Raw genomic sequence first — 18,551 nt, 5'->3', positions numbered from 1 at the left:
ACAGAAATGAACAACAGAAATTTGTCTTTAAAATATGTACTTTGAATACTCTTCCTTACCCTCATAGGAAAAGACTACATAAAGAATGTCTAAATAGCATCTGGATTACCTGAAGAAAATTAATAACGAATTCAATAGCAGAATCAAACACGTCCCACTCTTCATAGCTGAAAGCTAATTTTATAAATTTCACAGCAGCATCTCCAGACACCCCCTTTTCTCCTGCAGTGGTGACAAAAATATTTTATCTGTTTTTTATGTATATATATTCAGAAGTGTAATTTAAGCAATAATTTGGGTATTGATAAATACAAAGATAAAACTCCACATGTGTTTTTGAATAGTCAGCATAATCTTGAAGGATTTTTTAATAGCTCAACAAGATACAATAGCTTTATTATTTTGCTGTAATGTCTATGCTTATATAGTACTTTAATGATGTATCTGCAATGTCCTGTTACCTTCCAAAGAGGCTGTACTATTATTGATATTAAAGTACCTGTGTAGAGGATATCAAGGACCTAGTCCTTTCTGTTGCAGAAAAAGCATAAACCTGGGTACCACCCCATAACGACCCTTCTTCCCAGAAATTTAGTTAAAAAAATAACATCTGTTATTTATTCTGAAACATGAACAATTTCTTGCAAGCTAGGTGAGCATTTCTCATTACTGTATCAGAAAATGTGCATGTACACATAGGGAGCCTATTTTCTCACTCTTCAAGTTTATTCAAACCACAGTAAGGCAGAAAAGGGATTTCCTGGTTCTTGGAACTCTAAGCAAGTGTCTTAGCTAATACATTCAGCAGTGTTCTGCAGTCCTAAGAATATGCCACAGTCATTGTCATATCACTTGGGCATGTGGTCACTCGGCTAAAAGATGTTAGCAACATTAACTTAGTAATAGACAGATGTTATTTTCCAAAGCAGCGCAATGATTGGTCCAAGGATCTCAACAAGCTTATGACAGTCCTTCTGTTACTGCATCCCACTTCTCTTCCATAAAAATGTACCAGGACAGCATTGCAGAATTTGGCCTTTGAATGATTGTTTAGGGGCATTAACATATCTAGATGAATTCCTATGCTGAACAGTATGTGATTACAATGTCCATATAATACTATATGCTATTTAAATAACACTTGTGTTAAGAAAATCATAATGATATCTGTACATAATCCCTTTTGAATGCTTGTTTATACATATAATGCTAAGCCATATCTCACGCAAAGAGGACAGCATTTTGCAGTCCCTTTATGCATAGAACTGCTACTAACATGAAAATGAATTCTGCTCACCAAGCATTTGCATCACTGGGTACAGAATCCTTTGAAAATTCAAAGTTAGTTTACCTGTTAGTATCAACTGCAGAAGGGTTGATGATGCATTAATTATACCAAAATGATTAGTGCAATGACTTCCTTGAATACCAGTACTGCTCACTCCACCTTTAATATAGACAATTCGTTAAATCAGTTTATATTGTATTTGACTTGTTAGATTCCAATTAGCCAGTAATCATATCAAGCAAATATGATTCTGAAGTGTATTTAGTCTCTACAGGTTCTTTTATTAACAAAATATCTCTATAACTATGGCTATATTCAGTCCAGAGCCCAGTAAAAAACGTTTGGAAGAAATCATCAAGTCCAGTGTTTTTCTCAAGTTTTTAAATCTAACTTTGAGTGATTTTTTTGAAAAAAAAAATACATGAAACACCACGGTATGTTGACCTTGCCTGGCTTCCAGACCCCCACCCAGCTGCTCTCTCACTCCTCCTCCTCAACAGGACAAGGGGAGAAAATAAGATGGAAAAGCTCACAGGCTGAGATAAAGACAGTTTAATATGAAAAGCCAAAGCTGTGTGTGCAAGCAAAGCAAAAAAAGGAATTTAGTCACTATTTCCCATAGTCAGGCAGATACCCAGCCACTTCCTGGAAAGCAGGGCCTCCGGATGTGTAGCAGTTGCTTGGGAAGACAAACGCCATAACCACTTATGTCCCCCCATCCTCCCCCTTAGCCCCAGGTTTTATTGCTGAGCATGACATCATACGGCATGGAATAGTCATTTGATGAGTTCCAGTCAGCTGTCCCACCTATGCCCTCTCCCAAATTCCTGCCCAGCCCCAGCCTACTGGCCTTTTGGGGGGAGGAGGGTTGGAGAGACAGTCTTGACGCTGTGCAAGCACTGCTCAGCAACAGCCAAAACACTGTCATGTTATCAACACTGTTTTAGCCACAAATGCAAGGCACAGCACTGAACAGACTGCTATGAAGAAAGTGATCTCCATCCTATTCAGAAAACATATACATAAATTACGGTATATTTTTACTGATATAACAGATAAGAGATTGGCCCAGATTTTTATCTTAAATTTTATGAAGATAAAAAAAGATCGCCTGCTTTTACAGGTGCTACTGTTATAAATTAAATAGGCAAGTTCTTTCTTTTATAGCAGAGAAAAAAACTAATAAAATGGAGGTGTGGGCTCCTCACCAACACTCTTTTTGCTTCTTTATGCTGTTACCTGAGAGGATTTCCAGGCCTGCAAAAAAAAGCTCTGAAATGACATCACGAATTTCAATTTCATCAGGAACAGGTAGAGCAGGGCACAACACACGCCTGCTACTATCAGACAGAGCTTCCAGGATGGCAAGGAACTGAGCTGCGGCACCATCAAACATTTCTGTCAGCAGCCGTTCGGTAGTAGTGCGAGGCCATGGCAACTAAGAAAGAAAAAGTAATGTAAGCCTTGCAATATCTAAACTGAGTTACCACAAAGCAAGATTTCTCTCAAAACAGTTGTCCATCAGAAAGTAAGTACACATTTAAAACAGAAAATAATATACTGTAAAATATATTGTTGTTATGAATTTCATGCTTCAAAGGTATAGCAAAGCCTCATGGTAAGTGGGTACAGTACTTAACAAGTGCCATAATTTCATAGCAACCACATGCACTGCTGCATGGTATTTTACTTAGAAAACAATACAATAGAAATTATGAGTGAGACTATTAAGGCCATGTAGTTTAAAGCTACCCAGATCTCTCCTTATAATGATACAGACTTGACCATAAGGAGCTAAGTTCTACATACTTTGCAGAAAATCAGAGAAAGATTAGGATGCTTAGCACTGCAGTAAAAGCAAAACACTATTATATTCTCTCACTTGCACATTTCAAACAGCACAACATAAAAATACAAGGCAGAACACACAAAAATATATTAGCACTACTGACAGCTAAGAAATCAGAGATCTATGTAAGAAAATATTATAAAATTTTATTATAAAATTTTATTTCAACGTTCTATTTACATGGTTACCAAACCACTAGCAGACATAAAGTAAATCAGAGCTAGAGTACTTTAAAATGTTGCTCATAATCCATCAACATTTCAGTTCTATTTATTTGGCATTTTCCCAAATAAAAACACTTTAGATTGGTTTCTAGGCACATTTAACTAGACAAAAATTTAGGAATTTCCTTCTCGCTTTGCTGGATCCACATCCTTTATTTTAGCTTCCAAATTAATACTTACAGACAAGTTCAGATGTGTACCTGATTAAAAAAACTGATCTGTTCAATATCTGACAGCATTTAGAGTATTAAAGCTAATGGGTTATTTTTGTTTTCAAATAACTTATATAATGGGTGAGCCTCATCAATACTATAACTATCTGTCTTTTCCAAAGAAAGAGGAACTATTTCTGCTGGGAGTATAGTTAAAGTAAAACCAAAAGATAGTTACTATTGGATACTGATGGAGCAGCTAATCCTGGAAACCATTTCCAGGCACTTGAAGGACAACAAAACCATCAAGAGTGGTCAGCATGGATTCACAAAGGGGAAGCCATGCTTGACCAACTTGATAAACTTCTATGTTGAAATTACTTGCCTGGTAGATGAGGGGAGAGCAGTGGATATTGTCTACCTAAACTTCAGTAAGGCCTTTGACACTGTCTTCCATAACCCTCAGCAAGTTTGCAGGTGACACAGAACTGGGAGGAGTGGCTGATATGCCAGAGGGTTGTGCTGCCATCCAGAGAGACCTCAACAGATTATAGGAACCTCATGACGTTCAACAAGGAGAAGTGCAAAGTCCCACACTTGGGAAGGAACAAACCCATGCACCAGCACACGCTGGGGGGCCACCTGCTGGAAAGCAGCTTGGCAGAAAAGGACTTGGGGGTCCTGCTGGACACCCAAGTTGAACATGAGCCAGCAATGTGCCCTTGCAGCAAAGGCGGCTGACGGTACCCTGGGCTGTACTAGGCAAAGTATTGCTAGCAGGTCAAGGGAGGGCATCCTTCCCCTCTACTGGTGAGGCCACACCTGGAGTACTGTGTCCAGTTCTGGGCTCCCCAGTACAAGAGAGACATGGATATACTGGAGAGAGTCCAACGAAGGGCCTCAAAGATGTTTAAGGAACTGGAGCATCTCCCCTATGAGGAAAGGCTGAGAGAGCTGGGACTGTTCAGCCTGGAGAAATGAAAGCTCAGCGGGGATCTCATCAACGTATGTAAATACCTGAGAGTGCAAAGAATACAGAGCCAGGCTCTTTTCCGTGGTGCCCAGTGACAGGATCAGAGGCAATGGGCACAAACTGAAACACTTGAGGCTCCCTCTAAACATCAGGAAACACTTTTTCACGTTGAGGGTGACCGAGTACTGGCACAGGTTGCCCAGAGAGGTTGTGGAGTCTCCATCCTTGGAGATATTCAAAAGCTGACTGGACATGGTCCTGGGCAACCAGCTCTATGTGGCAGAGGGGTTGGACCAGATGACCTCCAGAAGTCCCTTCCAACCTCAACCATTTTGTGATTCCATGATGTACATTCTCCTAGTAAAATAACTCCAAAACAAATTTTCAACATTTTTTTTAATAAATCCTCGTAATGATATTCACAGACTAAAAAAATTTCAACGCAAACTATACATTTTTTTTAATATTTTGTGTCATTGTATTCAACATATCTTTTTCCCCACATTGCGGATTTGTTTTTATGAGCCCAATCTAGGAATCTGATCTATGCAAGCAGAAAGCAATATACATCCCATATATTCCACGACAGGCTAAGCACAAATTGCAGGTTTTGTTTAAATACCTTCGTTAAAATGCAGAGCAGAATGGGCATGGAATTTACTACTAATAATATTTTTGCATAAGCATTGTCTTGTCATGTTTAGAAAACAAACATTGCACTGGTGCAGAAGAACCTCAAAGTGAAAGCTAACTTAAACTAAATAGATTAGACTAGCTTGTTTCCATTTTTCAAGGTGATTTAAGTACAAAACCAAATTCCACTGCATACATACTAGAAGAGAAGGAAGAGCTTTCATTCTTTGCTAGTCCAAGCATAATGTGCTCTGTAACATGCTGGACTGAGCTCTAAATATAACCGTTCTGCTACAATGTACATATTCTATAATTAAAAAAGGAAATTGTTTTGAAAGTCAAAACATTAGGCAAAAATAAATGTCCCATATTTTTGCATTTACCTGACACTTAATAAACCTACAAAATATGCTGAAATAATTATTAAAACAGTGCTTTCAGATTTTACATGATTCAACAAATCTTGTAAAACTACAAAAGACATGCAGAAACAAATAAGAAAATTCAATACTATTCCTTCTTAAATAAGGTAATGAAGCATTTTAGAAGCAAAAGACTTTTGGCGGGGGAGTTATGAACAGTGTAATTTCTAACAATTTGTTGTTAACTTCAGGCATTCAGTTTTGTCAGAAAGTCAAACAGACACTGCAGAACAAAATCAATTACTGAAGATTTCTCAAGCTTCTGGAGATCAGGTATATGAGATTCCTGGTATGTGACAGACATAGGTTCCTAGTAACATGACAGGTGCCTGATGAGCAAACACCCTATTTGAAAGCATGCTGAGTTCCTGTGCTGGTTTCGGCTGGGATAGAGTTAATTTTCTTCACAGTAGCTAGTATGGGGCTATGTTTTGGATTTGTGCTGAAAACAGTGTTGATAACACAGGGATGTTTTAGTTACTGCTGAGCAGCGCTCACACAGAGTCAAGGCCTTTTCTGCTTCTCACCCCACCCCACCAGCGAGTAGGCTGGGGGTGCACAAGAAGCTGGGAGGGGACAAAGCTGAGACAGCTGACCCCAACTAACCAAATGGATATTCCATACTATATGACATCATGCTCAGCATATAAAGCTGGGGGAAGAAGGAGGAAGGGGGGGACGTTTGGAGTTACAGCGTTTGTCTTCCCAAGTAACCATTACGCATGATGGAGCCCTGCTTTCCTGGAGATGGCTGAACACCTGCCTGCCGATGGGAAGTAGTGAATGAATTCCTTGTTTTGCTTTGCTTGCGTGCGCAGCTTTTGCTTTACCTATTAAACTGTTTTTATCTCAACCCACGAGTTTTCTCACTTTTACCCTTCCGATTCTCTCTTCCATCCCACCAGGGGGGAGTGAGTGAGCGGCTGTGTGGTGCTTAGTTGCCGGCTGTGGTTAAACCACGACAGTTCCTAATATCCTAATTGTTCATTAAGACTTTTAGATGACCATCATTCAGAAGTACTTAAGTCTTCCAGAATCAACTGACCTTGAGAAAGTTGACCAGTACCTTTATATGTGCAAACCACACATACTTGAACATGTTGAGGTTTGGGCCCTATCTTGGATAATGGGAAATTTCCAGTAAGTGAGGTTTGGAACAGATCAACTGTGCTGTCCATGCAACTGTTTAATACTAATTACAATTCAAGTCAATGATTTGAAACTGAAGTATCAGATAATCTTTTAAAAAGCTTTGATGAATAACTTATGTAACAGAAGCATTCAATACAATTAGATCACATCTGTAACATATTGGTATAACTTCATTATAATTTTACTATTAACCATAAGCAGTATCAAATGAGCAATCTCAGTTGCTTCTGATAAGTCTTTCTAATACAGCCAATTTTCTTTTAAAAAAACCCATAATATAGACTAATGGCAAAGAAATAATTAAATAAAAATGATATCAATATTGAACAATTAAAGACAGAAAATACATTGTTTTTATTTCAAATTATTTGGCTTTTACTGTACCTAGTGCTGTACATGTTTTTACATGTAGCTTATCCCAGAGTATTTTATTAATAAATTAGATAAATATGAACAAAAAAATCCAGATTTAACCTATTTGTTCAGCTCTGAATGTTTGAATCTGTTCTAGCACCAGATAAACTGTGGCAAAGAAAATGTCACTTTGTAGTATCTCGTTCCTTTTGTCTTTCAAAAAATGCAAAGAGATTCCTCAATTTTGCCATTTTCTTATGAGGTACATATGTAATGGATCTATATCTACACCATGAGAATTAAAGGATGATGGAATTTCAGTCCAAGGAGACCTTGAGAAACTTGAGGAAGTAGTTCTACTGGGAAAAGTGTCAAGCTCTGCATCTGAGGAGGAACGCATCTGTACAGACTGGAAACGAACTTTTGGAGTAGCAGCGCTGCCAAAAAAGACCTGGTTGTTAAACTTGAGCCAGCAGTGTCCTCTTGTCACAAAGGCGGCAAACTGCAGACTGGGTTACGCTAGAAGAAGTGTAAACAGCACATTGAGAGGTTATTTTCTTCCCTTACTTGAAACTCATGAGGCTCCATCTTAGAGTACTATGTCCACTTTTGGGCTCCTCTGTGTAAGAAGAATGTTAAGAAACAGGACAGGGTCCTGTGGAGGTCTATCAAGATGATTAGGGGCATAAAATGTCAAAGAATAGGCTGAGGAAGCCTTAGTTAGTCTGGCAAAGAGGAGGCTAATGGATGACCTAATAGCTGCCCACAACTACTTGAAGAAGACTGATAAAGTAAAGAAGCCAAACTCTTCTGAGTAGAAACGGATAGAATAACAAGGAGTAATGACCACAGTTTCAACTTTGGGGGACTGGACTAGATGACTTCAATTCAGATGACTCTGAAAGCATCAGGGATGACTTGCAGACTGGACGTTAGGAGAAGTATGTTAATTAGGAGGGTAGTGCAGTACTGGAAGAGGTTATCTAGATTGACTAGGGAATCTCCTTCATTGAAGGTTTTGAAGACAAAGCCACAGCTGATTTGATCTGTTGTTGGCAAAAGTCATGCTTCAAGTCAGAGGCTGGACTAAATGACTTCCAGAAGTCGCATGCAACCAACATCTTCACTCCTACAATACTGCAATTCTTCATAATGCAGTATTTGCAAAAGAAAATAATTTACTCCATAAAACCAAACTATCTATATTTATATCACCATCAGCTAACAATATTCCACAGAATAATGCTTTTTATCACAAAAGAGTGTCACACTCCAAAGAGATCTCTATCTTTTGCTTACAAGGGTGCAAAGCATCCCAATGAGCAAGCAATATTACTCAGTAAAAGAGTGTGGTTTTGGGAGCGTGCTGATTAGTACTTTCAGTCGCTCCTCTCTGCCAGCTTCCTATGGAATACTGCAGGAATTATATTTATTTAAATAACAATTGCAAACAGTAGGAAAGCAGAAAAACCATCTGTCCATCACAAAGGGAAGAACCACTCAGATAGAGGCGTCCTCTTTGGCACAGTGAAATCAAAATGAGAACTTTCTGTTCTATCCGTGCAGTCCTGCATCTAGGAGAGGTCTTGAATTCAAAAGACCTATTGACCTATGACCAAAAATGGATGATACAATCTAAGTAAGATGCACAACCATTACGACCCCACATAGTAGCATAATGGCATAAAGATAAACTTAACTACTAAAGTTTGACATATTGAAGTCTGCATAAAGGGACCAAAAAAGGGACAATGCACTCACACAAAAAAGCATTTTCTTTGATTATTTATAATTCTTATCCCAATGGATCACTGAATTTTGACACTGGCTGTAAAGAACACAAGGAAAGAGTGAAATTTGAGGAAATTCATTACTTCCTTAAAAGTCTACTTTGTATACTGGATGCCTTTCTCTAATTCATGGTATCTTGCAGAAAAGTAAGTGACCTTCAAGACAATCTCTCAAGACTTAAGAGAGTTCTCCCATGTAAGTACAAAAAACTTCAAAAACACAGTAACTTTTTTTCAAAGAACCCCTTTATCTTCACAGTTATTTAACACAGCAGGGCAAACTCAGGACTCCCATACACTTGGTACGAATTTGAACAAGATTTCTCTTATTTTTCTTGCTAACATAACTGCTAAACAAAAAAATGCTAGAAAAATCAGTATTTTCTAAAGTAGTAATTACTACATCTTCCCTCCTTTCAAATTTTTTCTGGATTTTAACAAAAAATTATGTTAACTCTGAAATTGAAAGAGTAAAACTTTCTCCTTGTGAATAGCACCATGTATATTAACTAGAACTATATCATATATTCACTTCACCACAGGCAAATAGTAAACAGAGAAGGATTATACAAAATGTTAGACTTACATTTTGTGCTTCTTTCAGGCTAACTCTTAACTTAGGTCGAAAGCAGCTTTTTGGCTTTCTTCTGGATTCATATACTGCTCTCTTGAAAATCATTACTGACATCTGACACAAAGAAAAAAGTAAGTAAATAACTGTGTAACATGTTCTTTTCATAGAGATTGTAACTACTCTACCTGTTTATAATGAATTGCAGAATGATACCTTTAGAGTGGCCTCTCTAAAAATCTTTTTTGTCTCTGAATTTTCCAGCGAAGAAGTGATATTTTCTAATTGCTTCAGTTCATCAATTTTAATCAGACCACGGCGAGCAAATATCTGTCCAAAGTATTAAAAAAAAAAAAAATTTATACTCTGTTTTCAAATTCTGTATGTTGGTATTTAATTTTAGAATCATATCATTCTTGAATTCAGACAACTGCAAAGAGCTGCAATGAAAGCCACGTCATGAATAGTAATTGAAAAGGAAAAGAAAACCTTTGCAAAATAGCTTTTGTATATATGCAGGGGGGCTGGCCACTACTTAATGCTAGAAGTCTATGACTATGATTATATTAGGAAGTACTATTGCATTTAACTATGAATTGATTACTCATTTACATGTGGAAACACACCTCCACTTTGCAGGTAAATTTTGGAATATGGACAGAACTCCAAATACATACAAGCTGATAATAAGCAGGAATATTTAAATAAGTATTTATTTCCCATTTGATTGCATCTGAAATGCTACGTATGGTAAATCAGGATACCTCTCCATGAATGCCGGCTTGACAGTCAAAATAACACTGAGAGACTGCAGTATATAGGGTGGCTCTCCACGTCAAATAATGTACAGATAAGAGTGGAATGGATGATTCCATACATATACTGGCCCACAGTAAGTATTCCAGGACCTGTATTGAAGAAATCCAGTTTTAAACTGAATGCATTTTAAACTATAGAAATATACTAAAGGACACATACAAAGATTTATCCTCACCTGGTAGAACAAATTAAAAGAGGAAAAAAAATCACAGAAATTGTATTAATTTTTAACATGTTTTATTGACTACAAAGCATTCCTCCTGCATATTATTGTTTTTTTCCCATCTGAAACTGTGGTCAAGCATCATATTTTAGTTTCCAAACTACTTTAACCACTCCAGTTCACTATAGCCTTGCCACCAGACAGAGGTCCTGCCCTTCTCTCTCATCTGCTCTTATCTTGAGAGTTCTCCCTCTCCTTTGTGTCAGCTCTAGTGATCTTTTTTTTCTAAGTTTTCAACTAGATCAGCAAGCTTATTTGGGATGCAATGGAGTCTGCCTTCTTTGGTGACAGCCTGCACTTAGATTAATTTACAACCATGGAACTACACTATTGGCTTTTAACTTTAGGGCCAACATAGTCATTGCAGCAGCCTAATTTTAAGAATTAGTCCTACTAAATTGATTGAACAATATCTTCCCCTTGTATTTTCTTTGGGTCAGCTGTTCCCTGAGGTACACAAAATACGCACAACCTTAGTCCTAAATTAAGTCAATATACGGATTTTCTTTTTGTCTGAATTAAAAGAATCTGAAATGCCTACGATCAGTTCCTCTGTTTCCTGTATAGCAAAAGCCTGAATACATTAAAGGAGGTGCTAAATCACTTCTGATTTCAATAAAAGTTGTTCAAAGAGAAAAAAATCTTTCCTGCTCAATGAAAGATTAATATAACCAACAGATAAGAAAATATACTGGATCTAGGCTGAGCCAGACTCTGTTCAAATTTTAGGAGAAAAAAGTAAAGCTAAGACAAACAAAAATTGCATTCATAGTTGAAAAGAAAAAGGCAGAGGGGAAAGGCCAAGGTTTTTTACAACTAAAAACCTAGCCACCAGGTGTCAGTACATTTCCACATTTTACAAAACAAAAGACCAATTCTTGGGATTTGATACAGTTGCGCAAAAAAAAGCATCTAGAGCCCTCTGAAACAGTCTAACATATCCCATCTCAAAGACCAGCAAGACATTATGCTGGGCTCCATGCCACAACTGAGGAAGGAGCATAAAGACACGAGGGCTTAGAAATTGGCCATTTTGCAATCTAGACATTTATTCCCTTGTGACAAAGTGCTACTATTGGCAATGACAATGAAATAGATATGTCAGGGTACAGTATTATGCAAAATACAGGTGCATTTTTCAATCTTCTGTAAATTTTTCAAATGTTTCTATTTATTTTGCCATACCTTAGCAGACTGACCTCTCATCATCAAATGTCTGCATATGGTGTAAATATGAATAGTACCTGCAAAAAGAAAATAAAATAAGTAAAAAAACAGGTAAGTTCTATAATCCTACATGAAATTTGTCATGCTAACCAACTGAAACTTCTTCTTAATATCTGGGTTGTTATTTCCAGAGGCTGAAAAATAAACTAGTAGTTTTTCTATAACTACTTTTAAATTAGAGAAGATGAAGCCATTAAATTCTTGGGCGATATTAGCTTCAAAAATACCTACACAATGAAGTAGTACCATAAAAGAATGAAATCTTAAAAACGCACTATATCAAATTTTTATTAAGTAATTGATAGAGAGAAAAATCTTATTTTATTCCCAAATGCCAGCCTCTTTAAAAAAAAATACTACCTCTCCTCACAGACCTTACCTTATGTGATTCTTTTAGTCTGTCATGGCACTCTCCAAGCAGACACCAGCACTATTACGTGATATTAAGTATGATAAGTAAAATGAAGAAAATTGATTGTGAATAGAATTTTCAAAAGCATCAAAGTGACTTACAAATAAAATCCTGTCAAAAATGTACTTAATTTAGGCTATGTCACAAAATTGCTTTTCAAAAATCAGCCCTAGAAGTATAAAAGACATTGCGGTTCTGGCGGGGGGGAAGTCTATTCTTCTGTCTGTACAAATGTTCAGAAAGGGACACCTGTGGCAGTGGAGGCATCACAATGTCAACTGTCATAGATAGAAGGGTGTTATTATCCAAATAAGCAAGAATTGAGCAAGGATTAGGAAGATTTTTTTTTTATCAGTCAAATGTGTAATGAGACACAAAATCTATTGCCAGAAATTGCAGAAAAATGCTCAGGAACTGGGAAAAATCTAAGTTATCACCTAACATTTACTTCTAATCAGATTATTGGCTTGGTACAGAGACCTGTCCCACAAACAGGTAGTGGGACTTAAGAATGGCAGGTGAGTGTATTTTAATTTCAATTCTTCTCCCATAAAAACCACACCTCAAAAGTAGGGACTGAGGGCAATGGCAGTCCCAGCAAAACAAAAGGATAAGAATTTTGACCAATTATAGCTCAAAGAAAGTAAATTTTCCAAAATTAAATTAAAAACACATTATCTCCTCAATTTCTATTGCAACAATTGACCATAGTAGAACGAATTAATAATAGTCTTTTAACTTCTGACTAAATAACATTGCCTTTCAAAGCAAAAATATACTGTTGTTGTTCTTGAAATAAAAATCTTCATACACCATTCTCTGTGTACTTAGTTCATGGAAGTTCCATTTTTTCCTCATCTTTTTTCCTAATTCAAGCATTTATAAGTAGCACACAAAAATCATATACAGAGAGATTCAAATTCTTAAATGTCATATGCTATTTTTTAGAATAGTTTTATTATTAACTCCAGCCTTAAAGATCATTTTAAAAAAATACAAAGATGTAATATCATGGACAGACAATAATTTTCTACTCTTAGATCGGCAATCCCCTTTTTAAAAAGAAAAAAACCAAACCCATTAACACAAACATTTTATTGATAAAAAATCTTATGAGGTTTTTTTAAAATCAGGATTCACTCAAAAAATGCCCTTATTTTGCTGTTAGATTTCATTTATTAGTACACATTAACCACAGCTATAATGAAAAAGCCATTACTTTTACAACAGTCCATCTGAAAAAGGCACACTATGTATAAACTTCAGTTTAAAATTCCCTTATTTTAGGAGGGGAAAAAAACAACAACAACAAAAAAACCCCTACTGCGATTGAAGACTAACTAGAGATTTATTCATGACCCTTAGGTTGACCATAAAGAATATGTATAAAGTTTCCCTCCACAGGTTTGCTTAGCAAAGAAATGTAAATGGAAAGCCTGAGGTACCATTGTAGATAAGCCAACACAAATTCTCCTGAGGTAGAGCCACTTGCATAGTGAGTCGTAATGAGGACAAGACATTGAAACAAGTCTGCAGGGACCCTTGATTCTGGAGATTTCTGTCACTGCTGCAAATCATCTGATAAATGCAAACATTCCTCTCTTGCAAAGCATGGAACTAAAACATATGGAAACACATGTAAAATTAATATATAGAGATAAAATAGATGCATACATCAGTTTTGACATCAGCAAAGTACAACAAAATGGTGATTATTAAGAGATCAAGCATACCAGAAAAAAATCAGCGTGACATTGAAATAAGAATTAGAATATGGAGAAACTGCTAAAGCTTTAAGGTTGCTGTACCATTAGCATGAGTCAGTTTCCACTGCGTCACAGGATAAAAATGCACCTAGTGCACTAGGGCTGCTGAAAGGGGCATAGGGAGAAAGGATAAATGAGGCATTAAACTGATATTCAAAGAATCTGGCTTTAATTCTTGGCTTCTCTGTAGATGTCCTCTGTAAATTAAGGCAACTCTTAACTTTTCTGCACTTCTCCATCTGTATCACAGATATCTTATTTCTCACTCTCATCCATTATTTTTCTTTTCTACAGATGCATTGTTCCTTCTCTTCCTTGTAATACCCAACGTAATGTGATCTGTCTTGTCTGGAGTAGAGTATCATCTGAACAAACCAACATGTGAGAAAAGGAGCTAAGTGGGACATGGCCAGTCAGTAACTATCAACCTCTCAGAAGCCTACTAACCTGATAATATTTGAAATTATATTATTTTTTGCAGTTAATTCACTGAAACTGGAAGTTTCAAGCCCTGGAACTTCATTTCTGTGATTTCCTTAGTGTTACATTAAAAAACAAAAGCTAGCTGCAGGAACCTGGCAAAAAAATTTACATATAAAGCCTTTAGATGTAATCATTTGACACATCATTATCCATTTCCAATTGTAGAGATCATTGTCAAACTAGATTCCATATCTGAAAATGTAGGGATATCTCAGTGTCTAAAGGCCAAGTTACAGAACGGGCATTTCAGTACAGACTCATGATAACATCTGGCACTATGATTGGTTCAAGGTCTAAGCAGACATATAGAAAACAGGAGAAACCATCTCTGGAATTTCAAATTTATTTACAAAGCATTTTTAAAAAAACAAAATAAAATGGATTAACATAGTCTTTGATCATATTCTCTCTAGGAAGCTGGACTATTTTTGAAAAACAAAAAAATAATACAAAGAGAGTATGTCTTCTATCATGACATCTGCTTCCAGCTTTTAAGCAAACTGCCTTTTTTGCCTCACTAAACACCTATTTACAGTCTAACTCTGACTAGAGGAATATGAATTTGATTAGCTCAATACACAGGAGATGCCTACGATTTCCTTTTGTTGTTCTTGATCACAGAATAACTTGCATTACTTTATTTTGAAATATCCACCATGTACTGAAAATAGAGCTTCTCAGCAAAGAACTGCTTAAGATAAAATCTAACATGTTTTTAGCATTCCCCCTATACCTACTGAAACACATTCTTCCATGGACAACAAATGATAAATTGCAAGCCCCACCTCGATAAGCAATTAACACAAAAAGGATGCCAACATACTCTAGAGGTCACTCAGCTTCCCAGAGCTTAGAGCACTTACAAAACTATACAGCATTCTGCCTCTTTTTCATAGCGAGCAAGTAAGCTATTGATAGTAATGCAATCCTGCTTTCTTATTATGTCATCAGCTTTTTTTACATGTAGTATTTTTGCACATTTATGGTACAAATTACAGACAATGTTTTAATTCTCTTGCACTCTGCCCAGTTCTTAGATCACATCACACAGAAATTTCTACAACAGTTGCAGGACAGTTATCAAATTTGGTGCATATCCTGATTCTGACAGTGGTTAATAGCAACTATATCAGAGCAAAAACTGCTGTAGACAGTTACAGAATAACCTGTTCAGAGAAAATTGCCTTTTTGACATTAAGTTGATAGTGGTTGGCTTATGCCACAAAATCATAAGCACTTATATCCTCTTAAAATGTACACCAACTCTGGAAGTTCGTATCATACATATGACTGTTAAATTTCAATGCAATCTATATAGACAAGCTATTAAATATTAGTTAACATTAATATTTAAGTAATATGAAGTACATTTGTGGAGAATAAAACAGGTTACTTATTTTGAATCTGTGAACGTCTTTGACAAAAAAACCCCAAAAAAACCCTACCGTAAGTGCTGCATTTTTGTCTCTGAAACCGTTTGGAAAAAAGGTGGATTTAAATCGATGCACATCATCTATGATATCATCAAGGTTTACAGAAACGAACTGCTGAAGGTATCTTCCATAACACTGTAGAAGTGCCAACTTATATTCCTGCAGAGCGAATAATATGTTATTTTTATAGTTTGTGTATTACATTTCTATTTCTATAAAACATCTGTTATTTTTTATTATCTTTAAGTAAAAAGATATCAACGTGAAAAAGCAGCTAGAAGTAAAACACTGAAGTTTCATACAAACATTCAGCAATATAATTTCTAATGTGAACACAGCATATGAAAGGTTGAAGTACTTAAAATAAGAGCTTGTGGTTTGGCAGTTTCTGTTTATTTTAATAATAAATATGACATATCAGAGAACAATTGTCAAGTATGATCCTGGGCTAATGTTACAAACTCAAAGGGTTCCTGGAATGTCCTGCAGCTTTGCAACAGTAATGATAATGATACTACACTTCTGAGAAAAGTAATTCATAATGTAGAACTCTATAAACAATATACAGACATGATCACTTCCCTCTCCCCTGTTTCCCTGATGTCCAAGCCCTTTTTTTATAAAAGCAGAGAGGAAGAGAAGAGGAAGAATAAGATGCACTAAAAAAGAATGAAACAAGTGACAACCAGAATTTACATGTGGCCAACAAGTCAGCATTAATAGACCAGAAATTGCCACAGGGTCTTTAAGAACTGTTAACAAACAGGATGTTGAGCTTTATGTCTCATTCAAAATAGAGCTCCCCAGCAGCATGTTGAACCACTCTAACATGATGCTGAGACTATGGTTCAGCTCTGACTCAGACGAGGAAGTGCCATTTACTGAACCACCTCCACCACTTCCTGCAGCAAAGATTATTTAGAGGTTTCTCTACCAACTTCACTAATTCTAGCACACACACACACCCCAATCATGATAAATTCTGGGGAAAAAACTAACTAATTTGTATTCGTAAAAATGATCCTTCAATGTTTAATCCCAGAAAATTCAAAGTATTTCCTTGCACCCACTTTTTTCAATATAAATTCCTACCACCACAGTAACACTTACCCTGAATTTTTAATCATCTGAGGTGTCTAACTTACATGGCCCTATTGTCTTCTTTGCTGTGTGAAAGCAGCAGTCATACACAGAAACTTTTACTTTCCATAGGCAGTCGGTCACTTGTGTAGTCTAATATATAGATTCAGGCTGTGATAACTCTTAGAATCTGAAGTCATGGATCAGAATCCCGTTAAATTAGTTACTAATATAAAGCAAAAAGGTAATTTCCCTCCCAAACAGTTTAAAATATATGTGTAAGACCAGAGATAACAGGCAGATACAGGCAGAGAGGGAGGGGAAAAAAAAAGAGTTAGTACTGATCAGTATGATGACTAATGGGCTAACTAATTTCCAGATATATGACATAATGAATTTAGGTGTGTCCTAAAAGATACATAGCAGATGTATAATAGACAGGAATGTAAAGTGAGAAGGCACTAATAAAATAGCAGGAGGACAGAAAGTTAAGTTGGTGCTTACCCACTGACTAATTCAATAATTAATTTTAAAGACTATGTATCATTAAGTATTATATAACATAAAGTTGGCTTAAAATTCAACTAGGAGTTGAATTTTTCAACTCGGAGTCAAGAGTTTCAACTAGGAGTCAAGAGGGGTAATTATGGAATAGGGTCTACTCCATCTATCACAGATCTTGGTGTTACACCACATCCATCTTTCCAGTAAGGCAATAAATTTGTAACTAACATCCATCACATATTTTTTCTTTCTATTTTCTCCAGGGAAAAAATGGATACAATGAAAACTAACTTTGTAAAGTCAAAGAAATGCACTTAAAAATGGGAGTTCCAAAGACAGCTCATTTCAAAGTTTTAGGCTAGCCAGCAAAACAATTTTTTCTACGACATTGCTAACTTTACCTTTACTGTAGAAAACCACATTACACCGGAGGATTGAAGTTGCAAGCAGAAGTCTTTACTCAGAATTCTAGATTATTTTTAGAGAATCTAGGGCCTGGTCATTAAGCACCTTGAACATAAGGACCAAATTACCACCTTTGAGCTGTGCTATGGGAAGCCAATGTAAAGTACACAGAGCCGGGTTTGATGCTTTTGAAATAACTTCTTACTGAGTACACCATGAGAGCAGCAGTTCCCAAGTACTAAAAGCTTCATGCAGTATTTCAAGCAATTCCTCAGGCCCAGAAGCTATGAAAACTTGAGGAAAACATGAACATGGAAAAACAGTGAATGGAATTGGCTAGGCAATGAAGGGGCTATTAACAAATGCAGCTATTCAAGCTTCCTTAAGATTTTCTGTGAGTATTCCTAAACCTATACCATGAGCCTATACCTTCAGTTATAATGGCCCCACAGCAATGGACTCTTCTATATGCCTTCTTCAACCTACCAGTGATTGTTGAGTGCTGCCGAAGTTCAGCTTCAGCTTGCTGCTCTTTACTCAGAAGGCAGGACACTTTTGTGGAATTCTTTAGGGCAGATGCAGCAAAGGATATGTAAGACTTTGTAACATCTGCATGATACTCATACCTTTGCCCAGTTCTGTGGAAAAGCACATCTAGTAGCCACATATATACGCTTTCCATAAATAGCATAAATAGCATTTATCCTTGCTGGATTCCATAAGCAAAGGATACAATAGTGGAAGAACAGTTTCACTGGATGTGTTCCTCCAAAAGATAGCCCCTCGAACTA

The 18,551-nt window shown here is 36.5% G+C and overlaps 1 protein-coding gene across 1 annotated transcript in view; it reads right to left on the bottom strand.

Annotated features, from left to right (window-relative positions):
* The window catches only part of CFAP54 (cilia and flagella associated protein 54), a 119,164-nt gene that overhangs the window by 92,081 nt on the left and 8,532 nt on the right, over positions 1 to 18,551 (bottom strand). The window contains exons 3-11 of the mRNA XM_076328672.1: positions 15,784 to 15,930; positions 13,535 to 13,706; positions 11,636 to 11,694; positions 10,173 to 10,316; positions 9,625 to 9,738; positions 9,424 to 9,525; positions 2,528 to 2,726; positions 1,352 to 1,447; positions 110 to 222 (exon numbers count right to left, since the gene is read on the bottom strand). Of these exons, the coding sequence (XP_076184787.1) occupies positions 110 to 222; positions 1,352 to 1,447; positions 2,528 to 2,726; positions 9,424 to 9,525; positions 9,625 to 9,738; positions 10,173 to 10,316; positions 11,636 to 11,694; positions 13,535 to 13,706; positions 15,784 to 15,930 (1,146 nt within the window). The remainder of the gene's footprint in view (positions 1 to 109; positions 223 to 1,351; positions 1,448 to 2,527; positions 2,727 to 9,423; positions 9,526 to 9,624; positions 9,739 to 10,172; positions 10,317 to 11,635; positions 11,695 to 13,534; positions 13,707 to 15,783; positions 15,931 to 18,551) is intronic.

Source organism: Aptenodytes patagonicus, chromosome 1, assembly GCF_965638725.1.
Source record: "Aptenodytes patagonicus chromosome 1, bAptPat1.pri.cur, whole genome shotgun sequence".
NCBI classification, from domain to species: Eukaryota; Metazoa; Chordata; class Aves; order Sphenisciformes; family Spheniscidae; genus Aptenodytes; species Aptenodytes patagonicus.
This window is presented reverse-complemented; position numbering and strand designations above follow the sequence as displayed.